Genomic DNA, 26,691 nt, shown 5'->3' on the forward strand with positions numbered 1-26,691 from the left:
TTCACAAGCAAAGCGATCAATCGAGGTTTTATTAATTCACCTAAAATAAGGTTTTATAGCCAAAGTGGTTTGGCGCCATATTTTTTCCAACCAAAGTGGTGTGGAAGCAACGTGAGCCACTCGATACTGGCAAAACCGCCCATGGTATCCATGCAGACACTCCTTCATTTTCGTGTTCACCTCCTTCCTCCCAAGCCTCCCCAAGCAGCTCTCCAACAATGACTCCGCCGCCCACGTCTGTGACGCCCCAGACACCGCCCCTTGTATCGCGCGAAGCCAAGCAGTTTGAGCGCAACAGCGCACAAAAGCGCGGAATCGACGCGTTTTTGGCTGGCCAAGATTGGCTGGGCGTTGCGATTAGCAATGCTGTGTCTGTCACTACTGCGCGGCGCATCGCAGCTAAGTGCAGCATCGAGCAGCAGCCCCGTGGCGGTGTGCGGACTGCGTGCATCAAGATGACGGTCGAGGTCATGTCCAAGCTCGAGAAGTACATCAATGAGCAGGCAGACATGACCATGGCTGTCATGAAAGACAGACTGCTGAGCGACTTGTCGGTGGACGTGAGCATCACCTCCATCCACCGCGCGCTGCACGGCATGTTGTACACAGCCAAGGGACTTCGAATTGAGAAGGCGCCATGAATAATGCCGTGAACAAGGAGAAGCGAATGGCGTTCGCGAAGGCATTCAACGCGCACGTGGCGGCCGGGGGGATGATCGTCTATCACGACGAAACGAATTTCAACATCTACCTGTCACGCAACCAAGGCTGGGCTCGTGTAGGCGAGCGTGCCGTCGTGACCCTTCCGGCGTCGAAAGGCAAGAATCTCCACGTTCAGTGTGGTGTATCACCAGGCAACGGGCTAGTATGGCTGCGTACATACGACGGCTCCGTTCACATGGAGGAGAATGCACGCTTTGTCGCGGACCTGTTCGCTGCTGCTCTCAACAGCGACGAGTACAAGGAGTGTTGTGTCGGCAAAAAGGTCGTCGTGATTACCGACAACGCCCCCGCCCACAGCCAGGTAGAGACAATGGCATGCGAGCAGCTTGTCACCGATGGGCAACAAGCTGGTTATCCTACGGCTGGCACCGTACAGCCCGATGTGCAACGCAATCGAAGGGTGCTTCAGCGTGCTGAAGGCGCGCATGAAGTTGCATCTCGCAGCCAAGCGGCGTGAGTTGCTAATACGAGGCCAGTATAACTCGCTGACTGCGAACAGAATGGCGCTCATGAAGGAGGCCGTAGAGAGTTGCAAGGAAGTCCTTACCCAGCGACTGGTCTGGCGTATGGAGCGACACTGCTTCAAAAACATTTTTCTTGCCGAGCGTGGGGAAGACATGGAGCTAAGAATGTAGTTTTGATATAAACCACTTTGCCTGACAAGAGTCCTTTTTTCGTTAAATTATTAAGTTGCACAAGCTGGCCAAATCCGTTTTGCTTGTGAAAGTGCTCAACTTGCCTGGTAAAAGGTGTACTCGGAGATGCATACAGATACTGCCGAGCCTTTTGAACACTCGATCAACAGATGCCCTCTACTAATTGTTATAGTCTCCATATCAATTTATAAAGGGTACCGCGTACCCACTTCGCATTCAAAGCGAAATTCGAAAGTCCCGCGCAGAGCGTACAAGCGCCATGCCACGCAAACCAAGGGCGTGTGGATATTAGTCAAGCAGAAATGGGAGATCGTTCTCACAGACCCTTCGCACTCGGAGCTTGTGCGTTAGGCTCAGTCTACCTTCTCTCGGTCGCGCCTACCCTCCCGGTCAAAAACACACCCCACAAGGCAGAAGACATCGAGCGCAAAACCCGCATGCATCATCGAGCTCGCCAATCTAGAGTGTAAACATGTTTACGAAATGTTTTGGACTTGCAATCGTCATAATCAATCACAGGACCGATCCCCAGATTATCCTGAGACTCAAACGAGCAAGTTACTTGTAGTGTGCCTTTCACTATTTAATTCTGCCACGATAATTCTGTCGTAGTGCGTTAATTCTTCCTCCTCTCAGCTAATTTTATGCTTAATTATGGACAGGCGGATCTTGGGCGATTTTAAGCATGTGGCGGGAGACTGACTAAAGACGGAATAAACTAATCCTTCCCGAATTAGAGAGAAACAGGGCCGATTGGCGGTTGGCCATCCATCGCTACACTGCCTTATCTCCATTGATGACATGTACATGTTAATTGCTGATCGAGGGAGTTAGGGGAATAGCTCACAATCGTAGGCATCGTTAGCACACACACAAAACAATGATAGGTCGGCTTTTTATGGATCTAATTCGGTCTGAATTAGCAAGCCACCCGCCAAAATGTTTGCAAGACAGAACGTAATTAAAGTAACCACATATACTCACAGCCGCGCAAGCAGTGACCTCATTGCAATACATCCGGTGTGATGAAGCATGGGACTCATCTTCCAGTACTGTATCGACTGTCATTGTCCAATTTCCTCTCCAGCCACCCAGTGTTCAAAGCTAAGAGCGGCTACGAAGCCCAACACACTCATGGACTCTCGCCATGTCGTGCTGGTGACCGTACCGCATGCATTGGTCATGTTTCAGCATCCACAGTCGCGAAGTTCGTGAACACACCCGATTTCCCTGCAACAGGTCATGCACTCACTGAAGATCGGAACGATGCACCGACCATGAGGCTGTTGAGAACCGGTAACTTAGCGAGCGAGGACACTGATGAGAGAATAATTGGACTCGACCAGATCACGAAAGCAGCTAAGTCGGCAACGGCGACGATTCGGCAAAAGTTGAATCTCCGAACCTGGCTGAAGGAGGGGCAGTCTGCTGACAACGTTGCCAACCTCTTGAATCTCGACGACAAAGTGGATAGTGTGCTGTCCAACCCCAACTTCAACGCCCTAGCCAAGTACATTTCCAAGTTTAACAAGCGGAACCCCGAGAAAAAAGTGTCGATGATTGAAGTGCTCACAAATCGCTACGGAGAGCCTGCTGTGTCGAAGATGCTCGTGGCGGCCAAAAACGTTGAGAGCAGAAAAGTGTGGGCAACTAAGCTTCAAGGCGACCAGGTTGCGGGCTGGATCAACAGTGAAAAAACTGCAGTCGACGTTTTCAAAATCCTCAAGCTTGACGATGCTGCAACGCTTCCATTAAAAACTCGGAATTTGGAGGCGTGGGAAAACTACGTGACTATCTTGACTAAGCGGAAGCTTGGGCCGGCGACGACCATGTTCGAGACTTTTCGAAACGTTTACAAAGATGACGGATTGGCAAAGTTGATTGAGACGTCAAAGATGCAAGTCGGCGTTGGACCAGTCGCCATGGATTTGAAGACCTCTTTATTTACAAGCTGGAAGACGGAAAAGATCACGAAGAGCACTATCAGCACCAAGATTTTCGGTCTGAAGAACGGTGACGACGGTGACAAGGTCACCAAGCTCATTATAGCCCAGTACAAGGAATACCTCAAGACAGGATCGCTGTACCTGGTCAAGGGCACTCGCTGAGTCCAAATATCACAAGCAAACACTGAAATCAATTTCGTCACTAAAATCCCGCGTCGATTCTCTTATACACTTGAACTTTGCGATTTGAGACAGAATCTTCTTCATCGGTTCCAGTAAAGCTACAGACCTCACGCGTATCTTCTGGATTGTAAACCTCGTCGGCGACGAGTTCGCAGGGGTCTCCACTCTTTTTTTTTATCAGTGTGACTATAACTACAAGACGTTAGAGGTTTCACTCTTCTCGAAATGAAACGAGATCCCGCACAACGCTGAGTGCAATGAACTGTGGCGAAGTCATGAACGAAGCTAGCAAGGAACACCAAGTAAACGCTACGGAGGAGGCTGCGGGGGGAGCTACAGATGAATATTCGGTGTTTTCCCTCGTAGCTCAAACGGATGATGTCGCTGAACCCGGAGCCTGCAGTACGCAGACGCGTACGAAAGGGAGGGCATCAAGACCTTCGATTTTGAGGCCGCGGATGTCTGGGGTGTCGGACTCCGGGCCATCGGAACCCAGACCGTCCTTAATTTTCGTTGTAGCTGCCGAGGTGGCCACTTTCTACGACGTGTTTGGGTTCCTGGGAATTCCAATGGTCGTCGTATTTTTCCTATCAGCCGCTTGGACCTTCACGCTAGCGGTGATTCAAGCAAATGCGAATGCTATGGCGAACAAGATCATGAACACCACGAATTTCGACAAGGGCGAATTCTGGCTGCTCCCCGAGCCGGAACCTGCGATAATCGTTTCCTCGGTGGTCTTGCTCGCACTTTTTGGGATCGGCTACACTGCGCTGGCAATCAACATGCTGTTTTTTTATCGCTCTCGGCACCCGAATGAGGAGAATCAAGCGCAAACTAATGCTTCCTATCTCAAGGAGGAAGCTGTACAGCAGCCTACCGCTGAAGCTGTTGTGACCAAGCGTGTTCCCAGGAATACGTTTGATCGCCTGATTATCTGGATGCAGGACTGGCCGGTTGATGTTCGCCAACATTACTATGTAAGTTTGATATTAGCAAACCTTGAGATTCTCTGACTCACGCATTGCTGTGTCTTACTTTAAATCGTAGACTGCGGCACTCGACCTACCGAAACTCATTTTCCAGAGTATCACGCTCTATACGTACCTTCAGGATGGATTTCCAACTGCGATCATATTTTGCTACTCTGTTTTACTACTTCTCAATTGGCTCGTGGCTTGCTATCGGAGTCAGCATTACGTGGTAGACCCAGACTTGACTATTGCCCGACTCTACTACACGTACGTCGCGAATGGTTTGTGTTTCAGTGCTGTGTTCCTACCACTAATGTTTTGCCCAACATTTTTGCAGCTTTGACCTCTTTTTCGCTGTATTTGCGCCCTTCGTGGTTCTCGTTTACTTTGTTAGTAAATTCCAATTTGATCGCGCTGAGTTCATGACAAGAACAGAGACTCTGAGTCCGAGTACATTCGACAATGTGGCTCGAATATTCGGAAATCCGTCCCAGATATCGAGCTTCTGCAACGCATTTCACTATCTGCAGTTTTCATCGGGCACAACGCTATTTTACAAATCGGCGCTGAATCTTTTATCACTGTACAAGTGGCGTAAAATTATCCTAACTCTGATAAGGAACCACCACGAGAGACAACTTGATCGAAAACGTAAAGCTCTCGTTGAACCAGTGTCAACAGATTTACCACCGAAAACGACAATCAGAGCTGCAATCACCAAGAAACTTTCGCCATGGGTGTTGATGTCGATATCAAAGCCGAAGATTGGGAAGAATTTTCTGCCAAAACTCTTGCTCTCACTGGTGTTTCTGGTGTGTGGAATCTTTACCTTCGTGTACTCGATCGGATCTGTTCACTCCACGACGAGGCTGTGCAGCAGGTATGACAAGTGCGTCGTTTCCAGCTATCAATGGAATTATGCCAAGGAGCACTGTACGTGTCTTGTGTTTGCGGACCGCCAAACAGAACCAAGAACATACGCTGAGTGGACAGACCCTACGGATACTACAGCCAACCTCGCTGATCTGGCCGTTGCTGGAGAACTACGAATTGTCCAAATCATTAACCGTGCTGTCCCCGAATTGCCAGAAGAGCTGAGAGAATGCCACGATCTCCAACAGCTCATTCTAGTCTACACTAAGACAGAGAATCTGCCAGAATGGATGGTGGAATTTTCTCATCTCGAATACTTGTAAGTGCCTCGTTATTTTGCATTGCTGAGAGTGTGTTAATCCTTCTGTATTCGTTTATGCCATTGTCATAGACACGTCGAGGGAGACTTTACCAGCAGAAGGCTGGAAACGATAGCGGACGGTATATTCGACAATATGCCGCATCTCGCGTTTTTGCACTTGGGGAGTCTCCCGAACGTGGAAAAGTTACCATCTCTATCCTCATTGAAAGGCTTACGCTATTTGACCTTGGCAGTGCTGGACTCGCTCAAGGAGATACCTAGCTTTGAGGGCCTCTCAGCAGTGAGTGACTTGAGTATTGTCCACGCTCTTCGTGCAGCAACCTTGCCTTCGCTAGAGCCTTTGACGAGTATGAAGTCCGTGGTGATTCGGGCCAGGAGTGCCGTGTGCTGCAATGGATTCATATCAGGAACGTGCAACATGACCGAGTCTCAGTGCCTACCCATTTCAGGCGAAACGTATCCACTTACTTGTACAGACGAGCGTATTTCAGCGATTGACAAGAAAACTCTGGACGCGGTTGAGAGTGCCGTGATTTGTCCCCCTTCGATTCCTCTCAACAGAGAATCATCTGCACCAAGCCGGTATTCTACGGATGAACTCTGCGGCGGCATTAAGTACAAGCAATGCACTCTTGGCGGTATGCAGGGCATATGTTACAATACGCGCATGATGGTCGTCAACTGTGAAACTACATCCGGTTATATTCCCATGCGCAAGCTGCAGATCGAGCGAGGTGTCGGAGAGCCATGTGACTCAGATTTGGAGGCGTGGCTTGGCTGTAAAAGTGCTTGACTATGCCTCTTTTTAAGCCGTAGAACCAAGCAGAGCTAGACTGCAGCCAGGAGATCTTTTCATTTGATGAACCTTTAGATCAGCCCGTGATTATTCGCTTAAGTATTATTTTTAACAAAACTATATATGTTGCATTGTATCCTGAGGAGGAGCATGCTGGGTTAAGACCAACTCCTTCCTCATTTGGTAGTTCTTTGCTTGTGCTGGATGATGACTGCCTCAACTCCCAAAAGTGGACTCGAGCAGAGAAAATTGAAACGAACCAATTCCGTTCACATTATTATGCCTCCGCAAACTGATCCAGGCGTCGTTGATCTTTGATTGATGAGAACTCGGCCGATGTCTCCCCAGTGGCCATCGGAGACATTGTGCCATCCTTCGTACTTCAAACCGACAACGTCTCTGGGTCTGAAGAATTCAGGGAAGACGCAAAGCAATGGAATCAGCAGGAGAACCCAGTCCTCCGTACATGCTACCAAGGTCGTCTCGATCTTCCTCATCAGCACCAAGGCCATCCGTTGTCCACATTGTATCTGTGGCAGTGGCCACGTGCTTGGCGTCATCCAAGTATTCGACAGATGAGCTCTGCAACGCATCAGATACAAAGAGTGGACTTTCAACGGAATGCAAGGCATTTGCTACAACACGCTGATGATGGTCACCAACTGTGAGCTTTCAACAAATTATATTGAAATGCGAAAGCTCGAGATCAAGCGCGGCGCCGGAGATTCATGCGAACCCGGGTTGTGCCAAAGCTGGGTAGTCTTTACAGTAGTTGGTATCATGTCCATCGTAAACGAATATACATTCTTTTGTTTAACTTTCTCGACAACTAATGGATGTAGATTCCTTGATGTTTAGTTAGCAGCTAATGGATGCACATTTTTTTCTTTGATTCGTTGAATTTTAGTTACCAGTCGGGAGGTTTCACGACGACGAACTTGGATCAGTGATGAAACCAATTCCTGACACTCGCCAGCCGCCGAGTTATATTCTTGGTTCTGCGGTAAAGAGCGAGATGCCAGGCGAGGATGAAGAACTACCACAAGAGCAAGTGGAGAGTGCTGGAAGCTTGGCGGGGGTGGACCCTGTTTCACTTTTAGTGTCTTTAACTGATGACGTTGGCGGCTTGAAAGACCAGCAAGGTGGAGATCCTAGTTCCTCTCCCAATCTCGAGCGGATCAGGCCTTCCAGACCGTCGATACTGAAGACACTCACGCCAAAAACCTCGTGGACGGGGTCATGGCAGGAACCAGGGCACGTCGTCCATATTGTAGCTGCAGAAGTGGCCACATTTTACGATGTGTTTGGTGTCCTCGGAGTACCCATGATCATCATGTTCATGGTTTCGGCTGCCTGGACGTTCATGACGGTTGCCATCCAGGTCCACGCCGACAGCATCGCCAATGGCGTCATGAAGACGACAGATTTCGATAACGGCGAGTTCTGGTTGCTACCAAAACCTGATACTTCAGTCGTAGTGTCAGCGGTGATTTTGCTCACGATTTTTGGGATTGGATACACGGGGCTGGCAGTCACGATGATATTTTTCTATCGCGCTGGTGCTCCAAAAGAAGGCGATGAATCGCTATCGAAACCTACCGACTCGACTGAAATTGCTACTGCCCAGGTTGTGACTGAGAATAAAAGGATTAAGGGGAGCGTATTTCAACGTGTTGTCGTGTGGATGCGCGAGCTGCCAAGAGATATTCGTGAACATTATTTCGTAAGCACACACTTGGTAGAGTAGAACTTATCGTACTTCTGAAGTACTAACGTAATGTATTTTGTCATGTAGACGGCAGCATTGGACCTTCCTAAGCTCGTGTTCCAAACCCTCACACTTTCCACGTACCTCCGAAAAGGATTTCCAGCTCCGATCATATACTACTACTCTGTTCTGTTGCTCTGCAACTGGCTAGTAGCTTGCTATCGAAGCCAGCGTTACGTTGTGGACCCTGACCTGATTATTGCTCGACTCTACTATACGTACGTACATCGTCGCTCAGTGCATACGCATCATAACTCATTTCCTTGTTCGTCTTTGGCTAGCTTTGATTTGTTCTTTGCTGTGTTCGCACCTCTGGTCGTTCTCATCTATTACATCGAATCGTTCGAGTTTGATCGCGAAGAGTTTTTTACTCGAATCGAGACCCTCCGAGCCGGCTCATTTGATGTTGTAGCTCGGATTTTCGGAGACCCGTCGCAGATATCAAGTTTCTGTAGTGCGTTCCACTACTTGCAGTTTTCATCAGGCACGACACTTTTTTACAAGTCTGCGCTCAACTTGTTGTCACTGTATAAGTGGCGCAAGATCATCCTGACTCTGATTCGAAACTACCACGAGCGACAACTCGAAAGAAAGCGAAAATCGTTGGTGCAGCCGGCGGAGAGGACGTCACGGACAGGAAGTATCAGAGATGCCATCACGAAAAGTTTTACAGGGCCGTTATCGACACCGAAGGTCGGGAAGCATTTCGCCCCCAAGCTCTTTCTTTCGCTGATTTTCCTGGTTACAGGTATCTGCATGTTTGTGTATTCAATCGGCTCTGTGAAATCGACAAATGATTTGTGCAGCAAGTACGACAAGTGCGTGGTTGCTAGTTACCAGTGGAACTTCGGCGAGAAACATTGCACATGCCTCGTGTTTGCCGACCGTCAAATGGCACCAAAAACCTACGCAGAGTGGACGGACCCTGAGGATACGACGGCTAATCTCGCTGAGTTGGCGACATCCGGAGAGCTGCGAATTATCCAAATCATCAACCGGGCTGTTCCAGAGCTACCAGAAGAGCTGAAGAAGTGTGTTAATCTGCAGCAGCTCATTCTAGCCTACACCAAAACACAGCACCTACCAGAGTGGATATCCGAGTTTTCACGCCTTGAGTATTTGTAAGTATCTTGGATTATCACACTGAAGTGTCGAATGTTTTCCCACTAACGAAATGTGTTCGTGGCAGCCATATCGAGGGAGACTACACGAGTAGAAGACTGCAAACTGTGGCGGACGGGATCTTCGACACGATGTCACATCTCACATTCCTTCACATGGGTGCCCACCCAGCTGTCGAAAAATTACCGTCGCTTTCGTCGCTCACGAGCTTACGCTACTTGGCCCTGGTAGGCATGATTTCACTCGAAGAAATTCCCAGCTTCGACGGTCTTTCGGAGCTCGGTGACGTCAAAATTGCTCAAGTGCCGAGAGTCACAAGGTTGCCGTCGCTGGAACCATTAGTGCAACTAAAATCGATGATATTGGCACCTCGAAATGGCATGTGCTGCAACGGATTCATATCGGGTACATGCAATATGACAAAGCCCGACTGTTTGCCGATTGCAGGCGAGAAGTACCCTCTCACGTGCACTGATGAGCGCATTTCGACGGCTGACAAGACCACATTATCCAAGTTTGGTGGTGCTATTTGCGCCGATGGATACTCTGTCGACCTTGCACTGCTAGCACCGAACAAACATTCTACTGACGAGCTCTGCAACGGAACCATGTACAAACAGTGTACCCGCTTCGGCTCGGAAGGCATGTGCTTCAATAATCGGCTGATGGTCATTAACTGCGATATTTCAGCCGGTTATATTGCTATGCGGAAGCTGCAAATCCAGCGCGAGGCGTGGGAGACCCATGCAACCCGGAGGTGGAGGCCTGGCTCGGCTGCACTTAGATGATTGAACCGAGTATTGAATTTCATGAAACAAGAATGCATTTAGCAGATTTTCATCTAAACACCTTCTTCTTAGTCTCGTCAGTAGGTGTTGTCGGGGCAAATTGCCTGGAGATGTTTAGCAGGCGTACTCACAACACCGCTTATGTTCAGGTTGCACCGAGGCAATGGTGGAGCCTGGTAAAATCTCTTGATGCCGGATCGGCAAATGTGGTGGTCGCATACTTCGCTTTGCCTTGAACCGGTAGGGTTAGAATGGAACGGGTAGATCTTGAAGGAACTCACTTTGTAGCATAGGGTGAGGTAGCTTGACATGGGGTGCGACTCCGAGATGCGGTTGATAGTTATCAGCTGATCCGCGCTGCAATCGGTTGTTGTAGCAGAAGAAATGGTGCACATGAGTACTACGAGTGTCAGTGTTTGAAGTAGTCGAGCAAAGAACATAGTAATTTTCGATGAGGGCTTTGAATTTTGCAACTGGGCGCCAATTGAAGAATGGCGTTCTAGTGCCACAACAAAAGTGTGAGTACCTTCATAAATACCCACCCATTCTTTGTCGAGCTCGGCCTCATTAATCGCCGATCAAGTCTGACTTATACTTGAATTTTTTCGAACCCACCTAGATATTTGGGCTGGTTTCCCTTCGGCCGACGGATTGTCGGCATCGAAGGCATGCAGAAGCCGAAGGGGGGGGGGGGAGCCACCGCTGAAAACGGCGTAGTCGCCGCGAACGATTGCAGAACGCGGCAGAAGTTTGACCAACTCGATTCTTTCGTGAAGTTGTACGTTCGTGCTTGCAACGTTGGTTAAGACAAGAGGTTTTGAGTAACTCAGAGTAATTCATCGACAAGACTGGAGTCATTGACAACTGTTTCGGTGGTACAGATCCATACTTCAGTCTGCATTCGCTCTTTGCTGTGGTAACGCTATGCTTTACTCATCGACAGGGTGTCGATCACGTGGTTGAGCTGTCCCACTGACTGATCTCACGTCTCCTCCCCACAGCAGTCAACAGCTCATAGTTTGACGGGATGATGATATGCCGCCACCATAAACACAAACACGACCGATTTGAGGCCAAACATTGAAGCTCCTGAGCATGTTCCCAGGTGGCAAGGGCCTAGCAAACTTCATGCCAAAAGGTCCACTCACAAAACTCTCATGGCTAGCCCAGTTACTCGACATCATGGTAGAATCACAGGAAGCTGACGGTTCTTGCCACACTTGTCTCGATCCATTGAGCGGGAAGGAATTATTAATACTTCAGTATGAAGAATCCGTGGCACGGATAAGAATCCCGGGTGGTCTGGGCGGGGCGTCCTTCCCTTTTAACTCTCTGCTTGTCCGTTTACATTGAACTCAAGCAGCTGTAGGTATAAACAACCATTTGTCTGGGCAACGCCACGAATGCCTCTCTTCCACACCGCTCCAGCCGCTATTCCAGGTCGAGCGTGCCACTGACTGACTGACACTGCCATTCCTCAACCGGCGAGTCTCTGCTTTGCCGATTGCAGGTCTCCAAGCTCGCGAAGCTCGGACCGTCTCAACCTCCCGAGGTCAACTTCATCGTCCAAGATGCCGACGAAGGGCGAGGTCAACAAGACGTGCGTGCAGGCCGTCCAGGCCAAAATCGCCCACCACTGGACCGTGCCTCGGAAGCTCTGCTCACCGGAGCAGTACGACGCCGAAGAATGGCTCTTCACCTTCTACCTCGGCAAGGACCGGTACTACTCCGCGCACTGCCTGCGGTTCTCTCGCTGGTACCTCTTCTTCGCGAGTTTCCTCGTCCAGTTCTGCATCGGCTCGTTGTATTCGTGGTCGGTCTTCAACAAACCCATCGACAGCCATGTGTACAACGACGCCAGTGCCGGACACGCAGTCAACGCGTTCTACATCGCGGTGGGCACGTTCGGCACGACGACGGCTATCATGGGTCCGTGGATCGAGCGCAATGGTCCGCGCTACGGCGTGGTGCTGGGCACGTCGGCATTTCTCCTGGGCCACGCGATTACCGCTATCGGCGTGGCGTTCAAGACCATCGAGGCCGTGTACGTGGGCTACGGTCTGTTTTGCGGCTTCGGCATGGGTCTCTGCTACATCGCGCCCGTGTCGGCGCTGCAGAAGTGGTTTCCGGACTACCGTGGCACAGCAGCAGGTTTCGCCGTCGCAGGGTACGGCGCCGGTGCTGTGGTGTGGGCGAAAGTCTACCGTCCGTGCATTGAAGCGGTGGGGGTGTCGTCGACGTTCCTGGTTGTCGGGTGTGTCATGGCTAGCACGATGTACCTGTGCGCTATTGTCCTGCGCACCCCGCACCTAGAGTTCACAGTCGGCGGACTGAACATCCACGGCGAAGCTGTGGACGAACCCGAGATGGCCACGGACCCCGTGGGGCTGGTCGCGTCCAAGCACCGGTACGAGTCTGCGGCGTCGGAGAACGACATCGATTTCATCATCAGCACGAACTCGCAGGTGCGCAAGCTGTCGCTGATCGACGCCATCAAGACGCCCGACTTCCTCTGCATGTACTTGATGTTCTTCGCGAACCAGATCTACGGCTTGGTGGTGCTGTCCAAGCTGTCGAACATGTGCACGGACATTTTTGGTCGCTCGGGCGACGAAGCGGCCAACATCGTGTCGATCAACGGCGTCTTCAACTGCTTCGGCCGGCTGTTCTTCTCGCTGACCTCCGACCTGGTGGCCCGCAATTTCAACGTCGAGCACGCGTTCGCGCGCAAGTGCGTCTTCTACACGACGCTGGTGCTGCAGGTGGTTATCGTCGGCACGACGCCCACTCTCATCCGCAACAACGAGTACTCGGCCTTTGTGGCGGAGATCTTCATCCTGACGGCGTGCTACGGCGGCGGGTTCGGCACGATCCCGGCGTTCCTGACCGACATGTTCGGCGCCTTCAACATCGGCGCCATGCACGGCCTGATCTTGACGGCGTGGTCCATCGGCGGGGTGGTGGGTGGCATTTCGTTCAACAACGCGTACAGCAGTCAGATTGCTGCGGGCGTGTCGATCAGCGAGGCGTATATCACGACGGTGAACAACATCTTCATCATCATCGTGGCTGGCGTGGGCGTGCTGCTGTTCGTCCGCACGAACCCGATGGATCGCTTTGAGCCTGGCTACCACTTCAGCATCTTTGGCAAACGTTTGATCAGCGTCAAGCGCCAGGAGGAGTCTCCGAAACGAGACCCGCTCCTCCAGGTCGTTTAAGCGCCTCGAAGACTGCGTGCTTTCGTTGGTGTTGATAGAAGCGCGTGCAGCATTGCTGAGGGGCAGTGGTGCTGATGTGAATGATGCGAACTCGTCTAGTATTAGCCTAGCTTGTCGCTTGTCGGTTGGGTAAATGTATGCTTCTGCTTTGTTTGCGTGGCATGTGTATGCTGTGGGTACCGCAGCTTATATGCGATGGTTTTGTCCAAGTAAAAAAGCGCACTCAGAATCTGCTTTTTATGCACGTACCTAGTACAGTAACTTCGTTGCGTGTAATAGCATGCAACTTAATTGGAATATATTTCGCGAAGATTTCTGGGTGTACGAGAACTTGTATTATTTTCAGCGTGATAGTTGTTTTCTTCACTTTCAGACGGCACGCTTACGACATATGACACGAACAGTGTTTGCATCTTAGATCTCGTTCTGAAGCAGATCCTCCTTGTCCGCGGCCGCCTCCTTGGGCTTGATGCTGATGACGCGCTTGCCGAACAGACTGTAGTGGTAGCCCTTCTCGAACCGGTCGCGCGGGTTCGTGCGCACCATGACGATGAAGATGGCCGTGATGCACACCACGATGAGGATCTTGTAAATGCTGTCCACGTACGCGTCCACGGGCGTGGTGCCGTCCTTGATGGCCGCGTTGTACTTGGCGTTGAAGCTCAGGCCTCCGGCCACGCCACCCAGCGACCACGCCGTCAAAATGAAGCCGTGCATGGCGCCAATGTTGAACGCGCCGAACATGTCCGTCAGGAAGCACGGGATCGTGCCGAAGCCGCCGCCATACGACAGCGTCAGCAGGAAGACCAGCACCACGAACGCCGAGTAGCTCTCGTTGCGGATCAGCGTCGGGAAGATGGCGATGATGGTGATCTGCGAGACCAAGCCGTAGTAAAAGAGGCACTTGCGACCGAAGGCGTGCTCGACGTTGAACTTGCGCACGATCACATCCGAGATGAGAGGGAAGAGCAGACGCCCCACGCAGTTGAAGACGCCGTTGATGGACACGATGTCGGCGCCCTGCGCGGCCGTCTTGCCGAATAGCGTCGTGCACATGGTCGACAGCTTGGACAGCACGATGAGCCCGTAGAGCTGGTTGCCGAAGAACATGATGTAGAGGAAGATGAAGTCGGGCGACGTGATGGCCTGGATCAGCGTCATCTTCTTCACCTGCGAGTTGGTGCCGTGCGAGTTCGGGTCCTCCATCGCTTCCATCTCCTTGGCCGTCGGGGTCATGATGGACTCGTACTCGTGCGCGGACATGACGCTCAGCTTCTCCCCGCGCTGGAGCGACTCCTGCGCCTCGCGAACGGCTTCACCGTGCATGTTGAGGCCGCCTACGTGGAAGTCGAAGTGCGGGTTACGCAGGCACACGGCGCAGCAGAAAAGGATGAACGCCATGACGCAACCGATCACTATGAACAGGTCGGGAACGCTCGTGGCGTCGATGATGGGGAGGTAGGCCTTGCCCCACACCACCGAGCCAGCTCCGTACCCTCCCACTGCGAAACCAGCAGCAGCGCCGCGGTAGTCCGGGAACCACTTCTGCAGTGCTGACACCGGAGAAATGTAGCACAGACCACTGCCAAAGCCGCAGAACAGTCCGTAGCCGAAGTACAGACCCGCGATCGACTTGGCGTGCAGCGAGATGCAGCTGATGATGCAGCCGATGAAGAACGACGTCGCTCCGAGCATCACCCCGGCGCGAGGACCGTTGCGCTCGATCCACGGACCCATGATGGCCGTGGACGTGCCGAACACGCCCACCGCAATGTAGAAGGCGTTGACGGCCATGCCCTTGGTCTTGTCGTCGTAGATGAGCAGGTCGATGGGGTTGTTGAGCACCGACCACGAGTAGAGCGAGCCGATGCAGAACTGCACCATGAAGCTCGCGCAGAAGAGGTACCAGCGGTTGAACTTGATCCACGGCAGCGTCATGTACCTGCCGAAGAGGTAGACGGTGAGCAGATACTCCTCGGCCGCGTCCTGTTCCTCGGAGCGGTGCTTGTCGGGCACGGTCCAGTGTTTGATGAGGACACCCGTGACCTTGTTGCTGCAGGACTTGGCGGGAGGCGTGACTTGCTGGACAGACGCGTCGGTCATCTTGGTCGCAGGAGGTTGGTAGTAGAAGGATGAATCCGTCAATTGGAAAATGAGACGGATTCATGTGTCTTCCAAGTGACTTCTTCGCTATTTACTAATGCCTGTATTTTGTTCTGTTGCGGTAGTGCTGCAGACACGGGATAAGAACACCATGTGGCCATTCTTTTATTCGAGCGTCGTACAATCGCTGCCAACTTCTCGTTTAATTCGGACACCTTTCACATGTTCAACTACCAAAGGGAAAGCGCCACGTGCAAACAACTCAGATTTTCATGATTTCCAGAACGCATAGCGGAATAAGCGTCACCGTATGGGTTCTCAGGGCGATTCAACGACAACATATCCTAGAATTTGTTTACCGTCTTACTTGCTGAGCAGCACGGTAAACTAGTACTCACCTCACACGTGCGATCGACACCACAGTCGACATTTATGCAACGAAACCAACGACTTACGCCGTTCGTGTCATATGTCGTAAGCGTGCCGTCTGAAAGTGAAGAAAACAACTATCACGCTGAAAATAATACAAGTTCTCGTACACCCAGAAATCTTCGCGAAATATATTCCAATTAAGTTGCATGCTATTACACGCAACGAAGTTACTGTACTAGGTACGTGCATAAAAAGCAGATTCCGAGTGCGCTTTTTTACTTGGACAAAACCATCGCATATAAGTTGCGGTACCCACAGCATACACATGCCACGCAAACAAAGCAGAAGCATACATTTACCCAACCGACAAGCGACAAGCTAGGCTAATACTAGACGAGTTCGCATCATTCACATCAGCACCACTGCCCCTCAGCAATGCTGCACGCGCTTCTATCAACACCAACGAAAGCACGCAGTCTTCGAGGCGCTTAAACGACCTGGAGGAGCGGGTCTCGTTTCGGAGACTCCTCCTGGCGCTTGACGCTGATCAAACGTTTGCCAAAGATGCTGAAGTGGTAGCCAGGCTCAAAGCGATCCATCGGGTTCGTGCGGACGAACAGCAGCACGCCCACGCCAGCCACGATGATGATGAAGATGTTGTTCACCGTCGTGATATACGCCTCGCTGATCGACACGCCCGCAGCAATCTGACTGCTGTACGCGTTGTTGAACGAAATGCCACCCACCACCCCGCCGATGGACCACGCCGTCAAGATCAGGCCGTGCATGGCGCCGATGTTGAAGGCGCCGAACATGTCGGTCAGGAACGCCGGGATCGTGCCGAACCCGCCGCCGTAGCACGCCGTCAGGATGAAGATCTCCGCCACAAAGGCCGAGTACTCGTTGTTGCGGATGAGAGTGGGCGTCGTGCCGACGATAACCACCTGCAGCACCAGCGTCGTGTAGAAGACGCACTTGCGCGCGAACGCGTGCTCGACGTTGAAATTGCGGGCCACCAGGTCGGAGGTCAGCGAGAAGAACAGCCGGCCGAAGCAGTTGAAGACGCCGTTGATCGACACGATGTTGGCCGCTTCGTCGCCCGAGCGACCAAAAATGTCCGTGCACATGTTCGACAGCTTGGACAGCACCACCAAGCCGTAGATCTGGTTCGCGAAGAACATCAAGTACATGCAGAGGAAGTCGGGCGTCTTGATGGCGTCGATCAGCGACAGCTTGCGCACCTGCGAGTTCGTGCTGATGATGAAATCGATGTCGTTCTCCGACGCCGCAGACTCGTACCGGTGCTTGGACGCGACCAGCCCCACGGGGTCCGTGGCCATCTCGGGTTCGTCCACAGCTTCGCCGTGGATGTTCAGTCCGCCGACTGTGAACTCTAGGTGCGGGGTGCGCAGGACAATAGCGCACAGGTACATCGTGCTAGCCATGACACACCCGACAACCAGGAACGTCGACGACACCCCCACCGCTTCAATGCACGGACGGTAGACTTTCGCCCACACCACAGCACCGGCGCCGTACCCTGCGACGGCGAAACCTGCTGCTGTGCCACGGTAGTCCGGAAACCACTTCTGCAGCGCCGACACGGGCGCGATGTAGCAGAGACCCATGCCGAAGCCGCAAAACAGACCGTAGCCCACGTACACGGCCTCGATGGTCTTGAACGCCACGCCGATAGCGGTAATCGCGTGGCCCAGGAGAAATGCCGACGTGCCCAGCACCACGCCGTAGCGCGGACCATTGCGCTCGATCCACGGACCCATGATAGCCGTCGTCGTGCCGAACGTGCCCACCGCGATGTAGAACGCGTTGACTGCGTGTCCGGCACTGGCGTCGTTGTACACATGGCTGTCGATGGGTTTGTTGAAGACCGACCACGAATACAACGAGCCGATGCAGAACTGGACGAGGAAACTCGCGAAGAAGAGGTACCAGCGAGAGAACCGCAGGCAGTGCGCGGAGTAGTACCGGTCCTTGCCGAGGTAGAAGGTGAAGAGCCATTCTTCGGCGTCGTACTGCTCCGGTGAGCAGAGCTTCCGAGGCACGGTCCAGTGGTGGGCGATTTTGGCCTGGACGGCCTGCACGCACGTCTTGTTGACCTCGCCCTTCGTCGGCATCTTGGACGATGAAGTTGACCTCGGGAGGTTGAGACGGTCCGAGCTTCGCGAGCTTGGAGACCTGCAATCGGCAAAGCAGAGACTCGCCGGTTGAGGAATGGCAGTGTCAGTCAGTCAGTGGCACGCTCGACCTGGAATAGCGGCTGGAGCGGTGTGGAAGAGAGGCATTCGTGGCGTTGCCCAGACAAATGGTTGTTTATACCTACAGCTGCTTGAGTTCAATGTAAACGGACAAGCAGAGAGTTAAAAGGGAAGGACGCCCCGCCCAGACCACCCGGGATTCTTATCCGTGCCACGGATTCTTCATACTGAAGTATTAATAATTCCTCCCCGCTCAATGGATCGAGACAAGTGTGGCAAGAACCGTCAGCTTCCTGTGATTCTACCATGATGTCGAGTAACTGGGCTAGCCATGAGAGTTTTGTGAGTGGACCTTTTGGCATGAAGTTTGCTAGGCCCTTGCCACCTGGGAACATGCTCAGGAGCTTCAATGTTTGGCCTCAAATCGGTCGTGTTTGTGTTTATGGTGGCGGCATATCATCATCCCGTCAAACTATGAGCTGTTGACTGCTGTGGGGAGGAGATCTGTGGACAGTCAATGGGCCAGCTCAACCGTGTGGTCGACACCCTGTCATCTGACGAAAGCATCTTTTGCTAGGTAAACAGCTGTCCAGCGTCCTTCTCCAATCAATGAACTGCTCCGAGTTACAGATCATCCTGTCCTAACTAATAGTTGCCGTGGACCAGACCACTATCAGATATAGCAATAATATCAGATAGAGGAGGACGGGTAAGAACGCGAGGATGGTGTCCTCTTTATTTGGCTTCTATACCTCGCGAATAGCTCCGTTAAATGCTCATTTGGTATTTTACCATGGGGAGGAAGACAAAGCACGTCGGCAACCTTACGTTTGACCACAAGAAGAAGATCTGTCTGTGGAAACGCGATTCTCCGTCCTTAACGCAGGAGCAACTAGCTGAAAGGGCGCAGCGTGAGTTCGCGCTTGTGAAGCAGCCTGTTCAAGGCACAATATCAGCGATCCTCAAGCAAAGTGACCGCTTCCTGAAAGTTCGGGATGAAGATCGCGAGACCAGGCGTGCTAGGCCGCTGAACTTTCCAGAGCTGGACGAGGCGCTTGCTAACTGGGTGTTGCATTGCCAGGCTCGCCGCATCATGCTTGATGGCAACATGGTTAAAGCAAAGGGATTGCGTCTCCTGGAGAAGCTAGAAATCGCTGAGGACCAGCGAATTGGATTCTCAAATGGGTGGCTTCAATCATTTCAAAACCGACATGGTTTTAAGAGCTTTCGTGTGCATGGTGAGAGTGGATCAGTGGACACCTCCTCGATTCCTGATCAAATCAAGCGCCTCCGGGATGTTATCAAGCCTTTCGCGCTGGCAGATGTGTACAATTTTGATGAGTCGGGACTGTTCTACAAGTTGTGTCCTGACAAAACCATCGCAGCCCGTCAAATCGAAGGTGCCAAAAAAAGCAAGACTCGGATTACTGTGGCACTTGCGTGCAATGCTGATGGCTCCGACATGCGCGAACCATTCTTCATCGGGCATGCCAATAAACCAAGATGCTTCAAGAAAAAAACTGGTGAACAACTGGGCTTCCAGTACCGCAACAACAAAAAGGCGTGGATGACTGCCGTGCTGTTTCGTGAGTGGCTGCAAGCTTTTGATAACAACATGGAGAACCAAATGCGCAAAGTGTTGTTGCTGCTCGATAATGCGTCGTCGCATATCATTACGGGACTGGAGCTTCGCAGCGTTTCCGTTCATTTCTTACCCCCCAACACTACCTCCAAGTTGCAACCATTGGATGCAGGAATAATTGCTGCACTAAAAAGACGCTACCGTCACCGCCAGCTACAACATGCCCTCGATAAAGAAGAGGAAGGCGTCGACAGGGACATTTACGCAGTGGATCAATTGCTGGCAATGAAGTGGGTAAAGTCATGCTGGAGAGAAATCAAGGGGGATCTTGTCCTCAACTGCTTTCGCCACACAAAGTTGATACTTGGACGATCGTCTTCGCGTCGTTCCTGCCGGGAGACTGACGAACTGATTGCTGGTGAAATTGTGTCGTGCATGCAGCGTTTGCGAATTCGTGACCCGATGCAGATTGACGAATTTATCTGCAACCCCGCCGAGGACAACACTGAAATAGAAACAGTCACCGACATGGAGCTATTGGACGAGTCATCAGATGCATTCTTCATCGAAATGTCATCTGGGGAGCCACTGCAGGAAGATGAGAGTCACGACGACGACCTGAATGTCGAGGGTGATTCGTATGAAGAAAACACTGAGCAAAAAGTGAGCGCAGTGCGCAGTGTTATCTTCATGCTTGCTGATCATCCAGACTTGGAAGACAAACTCATGAGAGATCTTCGCTCCCTTCAAAGCCGAATGCGGGAGCAGCTCAGACTGGAGAAGGAGGAATCGATGAAACAGACTTCAATCACCAGATTCTTCATGGCCAGTAGCCAGTAAAGGGCTCAAGAAGGGACTTCTAGATGCGCCTTAACCATAATATTGCTCATCAATTTTCGGTCGATGTGATATCAAGTTTAACATTTGACAGGGATATCAGCTGTCTGTATACTACTGACTGGGAACGAAGTCGGTGGATTGAAACCATATCATTTATAACAGGATATCAGCGATGAGAGGGACCAATTAGGACAGGATGATCTGTACTATGAATTTCTCTGTTTGACCTAGACTACATGCAGGAGCACCACTTCAGGAAAGAATGCCACATTCTGTACGACGAATACGTTCGATCGCACTTACTACGCCGTTTCCAGCAGCGGTTCCTCCTTCTTCGGCTCCTGCTTGCCCTTGATGTTGACAATTCGTCGGCCGAAGATGCTGAGTTGGTAACCAGGCGCGAAGCGATCTGCAGCGTTGGTACGCACGAAGAAGAGGACAACGAAGCCGACAATAACGATGACGAAGATCCGGCGCACCGTGTAGATGTAGGCCTCGTGGATCTCCCAGCCATCGGCGATCTGGTTGCCGTACGTGTGGTTGAAGGTGATGCCGCCGACGACCCCGCCAATCGACCACGCAGTCAGGATCAGTCCGTGCATCGCGCCAATGTTGAAAGCGCCAAACATGTCGGTCAGGAAGGCTGGGATGGTGCCGAAGCCACCGCCATAGCTGGCTGTCAGGATGAACACCTCGGCCACAAACGCACTGTAGTGGTCGTTGCGCATGAGAATCGGGATGGTGCCGAGGATGACCACCTGCGACGCCAGCGCGTAGAAGTAGAGGCACTTGCGAGCGAAGGCGTGCTCAATGTTAAACTTGCGCACGAAGACATCGGATAGGAGCGGGAAGACCAAGCGGCCGCAGCAGTTGAAAACGCCATTGATGGAGACGATGTCGGAAGCATGGTCGGCCGACTTATTGAAGATGTCCGTGCACATGCTGGAGAGCTTGGACAGCACAATGAGGCCGTAGAGCTGGTTGGCGAAGAACACGACGTACATGCACAAGAAGTCCGGGGTTTTGATGGCGTCGATCAGTGACATCTTGCGCACCAAAGTGTTGGTAGCGGTGGTGGGCTCCACGATCTCCTGTACGTCTTGAGCCGTCGGCGTCATAATCGATTCGTACTCGTGAGCTGACAGGACGCTGACCTTCTCGCCGTGGTGGATGAGTTCGTCTGCCTCGTCGACTGCTTCCCCGTGGATGTTGAGTCCGCTCACGACAAAATCGAGCTGGGGCGAGCGTAGCACAATGGCGCAGACATACATGGCAAACGCCATCACACAACCGATGAGGATGAACATGGACGACAGGCCCACTGCGTCAATGCAGGGGAGGTAGACCTTGGCCCACACGACCGATCCCGCTCCATACCCTCCCACTGCAAAGCCCGCAGCGGTGCCTCGGTAGTCCGGGAACCACTTTTGCAGCGCCGACACGGGAGAAATGTAGCAGAGCCCCATCCCGAAGCCGCAGAAGATGCCATAACCGATGTAGATGGCAGCGATTGCCTTGAAATGCACGCCGATGGCCACGATGATGTTGCCGATGAGGAACGACGACGTGCCTAGCACTACACCCGCGCGAGGACCGTGTCTCTCGATCCACGGGCCCATGATCGCTGTGGTCGTGCCGAACACACCCACTGCGATGTAGAACGAGTTGACGGCTCGCCCGGCTTTGGCGTCGTCGTACACGTGCAGGTCAATGGGTTTGTTGAGGACGGACCACGAGTAGAGCGACCCGATGCAGAACTGCACCAAGAAGCTGGCGAAGAAGAGGTACCATCGCGTGAAGCGCAGGTATGGGAGCGAGAAGTAGCTGTTGTTGCCGAGGTAGCAGGTGACGAGCCACTCCTCGGCCGCGTCCTGCTCGGCGGTGCGGTGCTTGGGTGGGACGGTCCAGTGGCCGGCGATCGCGGCCTGAGTGGTCCTCAGACACGACCTCTTGGGCTCCGAATCGACGACACTGGGATCTTCCACGCCCATGGCGAGAGCTTGGCGAGCAGGGGCTGGTTGAAAGGCGGAGGTGACGAGGTTTGGCTTGCGGGGGAGCAAGCCGATTGAGGAATGAGAGGAGGCTTGGCCCAAGTAGGACCGACTCCTGAGCGACGACGATGGGGCTCGCCATGGACTGCTAGCAGGCGATCAATGGCACTTTAGCACCCTCACGTCCGACTTCAACGTGATGGATGCCAACTTCAACGATCAAAAGCGATATATTTTGCGTTTCGGCTGATGGCGGCGACTTGAAAGCTGTTGAATCTGGTGCGAACGGATTTGCACGAAACCTAGTGCTTTGTATTGCGTTGAACACCCTCTGTGATTAAAATCCGTCGCGGTAATGGTGGCGATTAAAACGAGTTGAAGACACGTGAGACTATTTCCAAGACGGTCTTGGGGATCGAGTACAGCGCTACTGCTGTGCTTCGTATGTATGAGATCCCTGGCGAGGAGAGCGATTTAGAGCTTCCAGCCAAGCAAACATTAGCCCTGTACTCGTGCAGGAAGCCTGCCGTAGTTTTACGAGTGGGATCGTCTAACCTTTCTGCCAGCGTTCGAAGCGAGGGGATGGACCCGTCAACAGGAAGCGCCGGTAGAACTTGCGCTTCAGGCGATGGCTGCCGTGAATATCAGAGTCTATGGTACGGTAACTGCAATGCCTTCCTTCCTGAACCCTGCCGTTGGCTTTGCGTCGATCGTTCGGGGCTCTCTGGTCAGCACGATGCAGCGATCGAGAGTGGCGACGTGGGTCTGGTCGGGATTGAATGAGGCATTCTCGTACCGAGCAACTCGATGCCAACGTTGGGGCCACGCCGCTTTCCGGTGACCACTTTTCACGTTGCTGACGCTCGTGGGATTTAACACGAGGTGATCATGGCCATCGTGCGAAACGCAAGGCGATTAATGCCATCCTTGACTCAAATGTGTCAACGAAAATGCTCATACGAGGAAACGCAAGCTGCCTGCCGCCGTTTAACACTCGAGTCGAGCCGGCGCACCGCATCGCTACCAAGAGCAAACACGTCGCAGAGGGGCTACAATCCAATGGCGGGCACAGTCATCCTTGGCGTGTGGTTGCGAGCACACAATCCTCCGGCGCTCCACCGGACAACCGCAGCCTACACATATCGGATAGGTCTGCGAGCGTCGTGCATCTAGAGGTTGCAGCAAGCAAGGGAAGAGCCACACCAGACAAGAGATTGTGTCTCCACTGCGACTTCTCGATCTTGCTAATAGCCGTCTTCAACAAAGACCTCCAGAATGCACACAACCATTTTCATTTACTTTGTCGGCAGCTATCCATATACTACGATCGTCGTTTGTATCTTAGGCCTCGCTCTGAAGCAGATCCTCCTTGTTCGCGGCCGCCTCCTTGGGCTTGATGCTGATGACGCGCTTGCCGAACAGACTGTAGTGGTAGCCCTTCTCGAACCGGTCGCGCGGGTTCGTGCGCACCATGACGATGAAGATGGCCGTGATGCACACCACGATGAGGATCTTGTAAATGCTGTCCACGTACGCGTCCACGGGCGTGGTGCCGTCCTTGATGGCCGCGTTGTACTTGGCGTTGAAGCTCAGACCTCCGGCCACGCCACCCAGCGACCACGCCGTCAAAATGAAGCCGTGCATGGCGCCAATGTTGAACGCGCCGAACATGTCCGTCAGGAAGCACGGGATCGTGCCGAAGCCGCCGCCATACGACAGCGTCAGCAGGAAGACCAGCACCACGAACGCCGAGTAGCTCTCGTTGCGGATCAGCGTCGGGAAGATGGCGATGATGGTGATCTGCGAGACCAAGCCGTAGTAAAAGAGGCACTTGCGACCGAAGGCGTGCTCGACGTTGAACTTGCGCACGATCACATCCGAGATGAGAGGGAAGAGCAGACGCCCCACGCAGTTGAAGACGCCGTTGATGGACACGATGTCGGCGCCCTGCGCGGCCGTCTTGCCGAACAGCGTCGTGCACATGGTCGACAGCTTGGACAGCACGATGAGTCCGTAGAGCTGGTTGCCGAAGAACATGATGTAGAGGAAGATGAAGTCGGGCGACGTGATGGCCTGGATCAGCGTCATCTTCTTCACCTGCGAGTTGGTGCCGTGCGAGTTCGGGTCCTCCATCGCTTCCATCTCCTTGGCCGTCGGGGTCATGATGGACTCGTACTCGTGCGCGGACATGACGCTCAGCTTCTCCCCGCGCTGGAGCGACTCCTGCGCCTCGCGAACGGCTTCACCGTGCATGTTGAGGCCGCCTACGTGGAAGTCGAAGTGCGGGTTACGCAGGCACACGGCGCAGCAGAAAAGGATGAACGCCATGACGCAACCGATCACTATGAACAGGTCGGGAACGCTCGTGGCGTCGATGATGGGGAGGTAGGCCTTGCCCCACACCACCGAGCCAGCTCCGTACCCTCCCACTGCGAAACCAGCAGCAGCGCCGCGGTAGTCCGGGAACCACTTTTGCAGTGCTGACACCGGAGAAATGTAGCACAGACCACTGCCAAAGCCGCAGAACAGTCCGTAGCCGAAGTACAGACCCGCGATCGACTTGGCGTGCAGCGAGATGCAGCTGATGATGCAGCCGATGAAGAACGACGTCGCTCCGAGCATCACCCCGGCGCGAGGACCGTTGCGCTCGATCCACGGACCCATGATGGCCGTGGACGTGCCGAACACGCCCACCGCAATGTAGAAGGCGTTGACGGCCATTCCCTTGGTCTTGTCGTCGTAGATGAGCAGGTCGATGGGGTTGTTGAGCACCGACCACGAGTAGAGCGAGCCGATGCAGAACTGCACCATGAAGCTCGCGCAGAAGAGGTACCAGCGGTTGAACTTGATCCACGGCAGCGTCATGTACCTGCCGAAGAGGTAGACGGTGAGCAGATACTCCTCGGCCGCGTCCTGCTCCTCGGAGCGGTGCTTGTCGGGCACGGTCCAGTGTTTGATGAGGACACCCGTGACCTTGTTGCTGCAGGACTTGGCGGGAGGCGTGACTTGCTGGACAGACGCGTCGGTCATCTTGGGTCTGGGGTGGTGGAGAGGAGAAGGAGACCGGAGCAAGAGCGCGCGACGCCGCCAATTGGAAAGTGAGAGACTCGATAGCACGCGGCGGAGCTGCCTGCACGGTGGTTCCCTCGCGCTTGTACAAGGGACGCAGGCACGTTGAAGCGATACAAGCCGCCCGGTCTCTGATCGTTAAACCGGTCAAGCGTGGTGCGATGACGTCGATGGGGTGTACAACTTGCACCTTGCGTGTCAGGCGATGCCAGACCGATTAGCGGAAGGCTTCGCTTGGGGGGAAATCAGAGCCCGGCGCGGTGACTCGGTCAACTTGACCGGCTGTGGACTCATATGGAATCCATAATGGATCGGTGCGGGACAACGCGCGATTAAGCATGGCGGGGTGTTCATTTCGCTGAGTGCATTGAGTGCATTGCACTCGCACGTCGACTAGAGTGACTTTCAGCAATGCATGCAGCGCTTGAGCCGGGAAGTCTATCTCGCCGAGTCTGAAGCTGCGCTTCAGCGCTGGTATCTTCATATCCGCCAGCCGTCGTTATAATATACTTTGGCTGCAAACAAATTGACGGCATTTTTCAGACCTTTCGTGGGGATTTTTGTTTTGCTGGGGGAAAGCATCCTCGTTCGGGCAGTGGTTGAAGTTGCCTTTACCTTTCTATTCAGTTTTAGTGGTGCGTTGTTTTTGCGGCACACCGTTTAACAGAAGTGCTTCTGCGATTTTAGCAAAGGCAGCGTGCGCCGACGGCCTTGGCCGTGACTGTCCTGGTTGTCCTTGATGCCGGGCGCCAGGAGAATCTTCCGGCAATGGAGTCCGGTGCCATCGCCCATCGACACAATGCCCACAGCGCTTTTGATGGAGACGTTTGCGTGGAGCAAGGGGTGCACGTTGCTCAGTCTTGTGCTTGAAGTTTGACGACCGTTCTGGCGGTCGATCGAAGCTTGCGTGTCGGCGGATGCCTCGAGCACAATTGAACTCGCTGTACGGTACGAAGATCATCGGGGCCTGATTAACAACGTGAAGGAGGCCGAGAAGGCTGCTTCGACTGCACGATGAGTTCCAGCTGCTGGACGCACGATTTTGAGCTCGTGAAGGCGCCTCGCACGGAGGCGCATGGATATCTAGTAGCACGTTCCCTCGAGCTGAGTCGCCGTCTGCAGCTCACTTCGGCCGACAGCTTCAAGGAGGCC

At 53.1% G+C, this 26,691-nt stretch overlaps 7 protein-coding genes across 7 annotated transcripts; 3 read left to right on the top strand and 4 right to left on the bottom strand.

The window, feature by feature from the left end:
- Nucleotides 1-3,966: 3,966 nt before the first annotated feature.
- KRP23_11716 (uncharacterized protein) lies at nt 3,967-5,577 on the top strand (the record flags this gene model as incomplete). Its single annotated transcript, XM_067882285.1, has 2 exons — nt 3,967-4,485; nt 5,446-5,577. The coding sequence occupies 2 exons, from the start codon at nt 3,967-3,969 to the stop codon at nt 5,575-5,577; spliced, it is 651 nt and encodes a 216-aa protein (XP_067740553.1).
- A 1,908-nt stretch (nt 5,578-7,485) lies between these two features.
- Nucleotides 7,486-10,148, top strand: KRP23_11717 (uncharacterized protein; the record flags this gene model as incomplete). The annotated part of the gene is made up of 4 exons (XM_067882286.1): nt 7,486-8,193; nt 8,266-8,456; nt 8,520-9,359; nt 9,428-10,148. 4 exons carry the CDS (start codon nt 7,486-7,488, stop codon nt 10,146-10,148), a joined length of 2,460 nt encoding a protein of 819 aa, XP_067740554.1.
- A 1,571-nt stretch (nt 10,149-11,719) lies between these two features.
- On the top strand, nt 11,720-13,366 carry KRP23_11718 (putative MFS-type transporter YhjX; the record flags this gene model as incomplete). Its single annotated transcript, XM_067882287.1, has 1 exon — nt 11,720-13,366. The coding sequence occupies one exon, from the start codon at nt 11,720-11,722 to the stop codon at nt 13,364-13,366; it is 1,647 nt and encodes a 548-aa protein (XP_067740555.1).
- Nucleotides 13,367-13,780: 414 nt separating this feature from the next.
- KRP23_11719 (putative MFS-type transporter YhjX) lies at nt 13,781-15,469 on the bottom strand (the record flags this gene model as incomplete). The annotated part of the gene is made up of 1 exon (XM_067882289.1): nt 13,781-15,469. The coding sequence occupies one exon, from the start codon at nt 15,467-15,469 to the stop codon at nt 13,781-13,783; it is 1,689 nt and encodes a 562-aa protein (XP_067740556.1).
- Nucleotides 15,470-16,329: 860 nt separating this feature from the next.
- KRP23_11720 (putative MFS-type transporter YhjX) lies at nt 16,330-17,976 on the bottom strand (the record flags this gene model as incomplete). Its single annotated transcript, XM_067882290.1, has 1 exon — nt 16,330-17,976. The coding sequence occupies one exon, from the start codon at nt 17,974-17,976 to the stop codon at nt 16,330-16,332; it is 1,647 nt and encodes a 548-aa protein (XP_067740557.1).
- Nucleotides 17,977-20,781: 2,805 nt separating this feature from the next.
- On the bottom strand, nt 20,782-22,470 carry KRP23_11721 (putative MFS-type transporter YhjX; the record flags this gene model as incomplete). The annotated part of the gene is made up of 1 exon (XM_067882291.1): nt 20,782-22,470. The coding sequence occupies one exon, from the start codon at nt 22,468-22,470 to the stop codon at nt 20,782-20,784; it is 1,689 nt and encodes a 562-aa protein (XP_067740558.1).
- A 1,341-nt stretch (nt 22,471-23,811) lies between these two features.
- KRP23_11722 (putative MFS-type transporter YhjX) lies at nt 23,812-25,500 on the bottom strand (the record flags this gene model as incomplete). The annotated part of the gene is made up of 1 exon (XM_067882292.1): nt 23,812-25,500. One exon carries the CDS (start codon nt 25,498-25,500, stop codon nt 23,812-23,814), a length of 1,689 nt encoding a protein of 562 aa, XP_067740559.1.
- Nucleotides 25,501-26,691: the final 1,191 nt, after the last annotated feature.

Source organism: Phytophthora ramorum (assembly GCF_020800215.1).
Source record: "Phytophthora ramorum isolate Pr-102 chromosome Unknown Phyram_PR-102_s0012, whole genome shotgun sequence".
In the NCBI taxonomy this organism is placed as follows: domain Eukaryota; phylum Oomycota; class Peronosporomycetes; order Peronosporales; family Peronosporaceae; genus Phytophthora; species Phytophthora ramorum.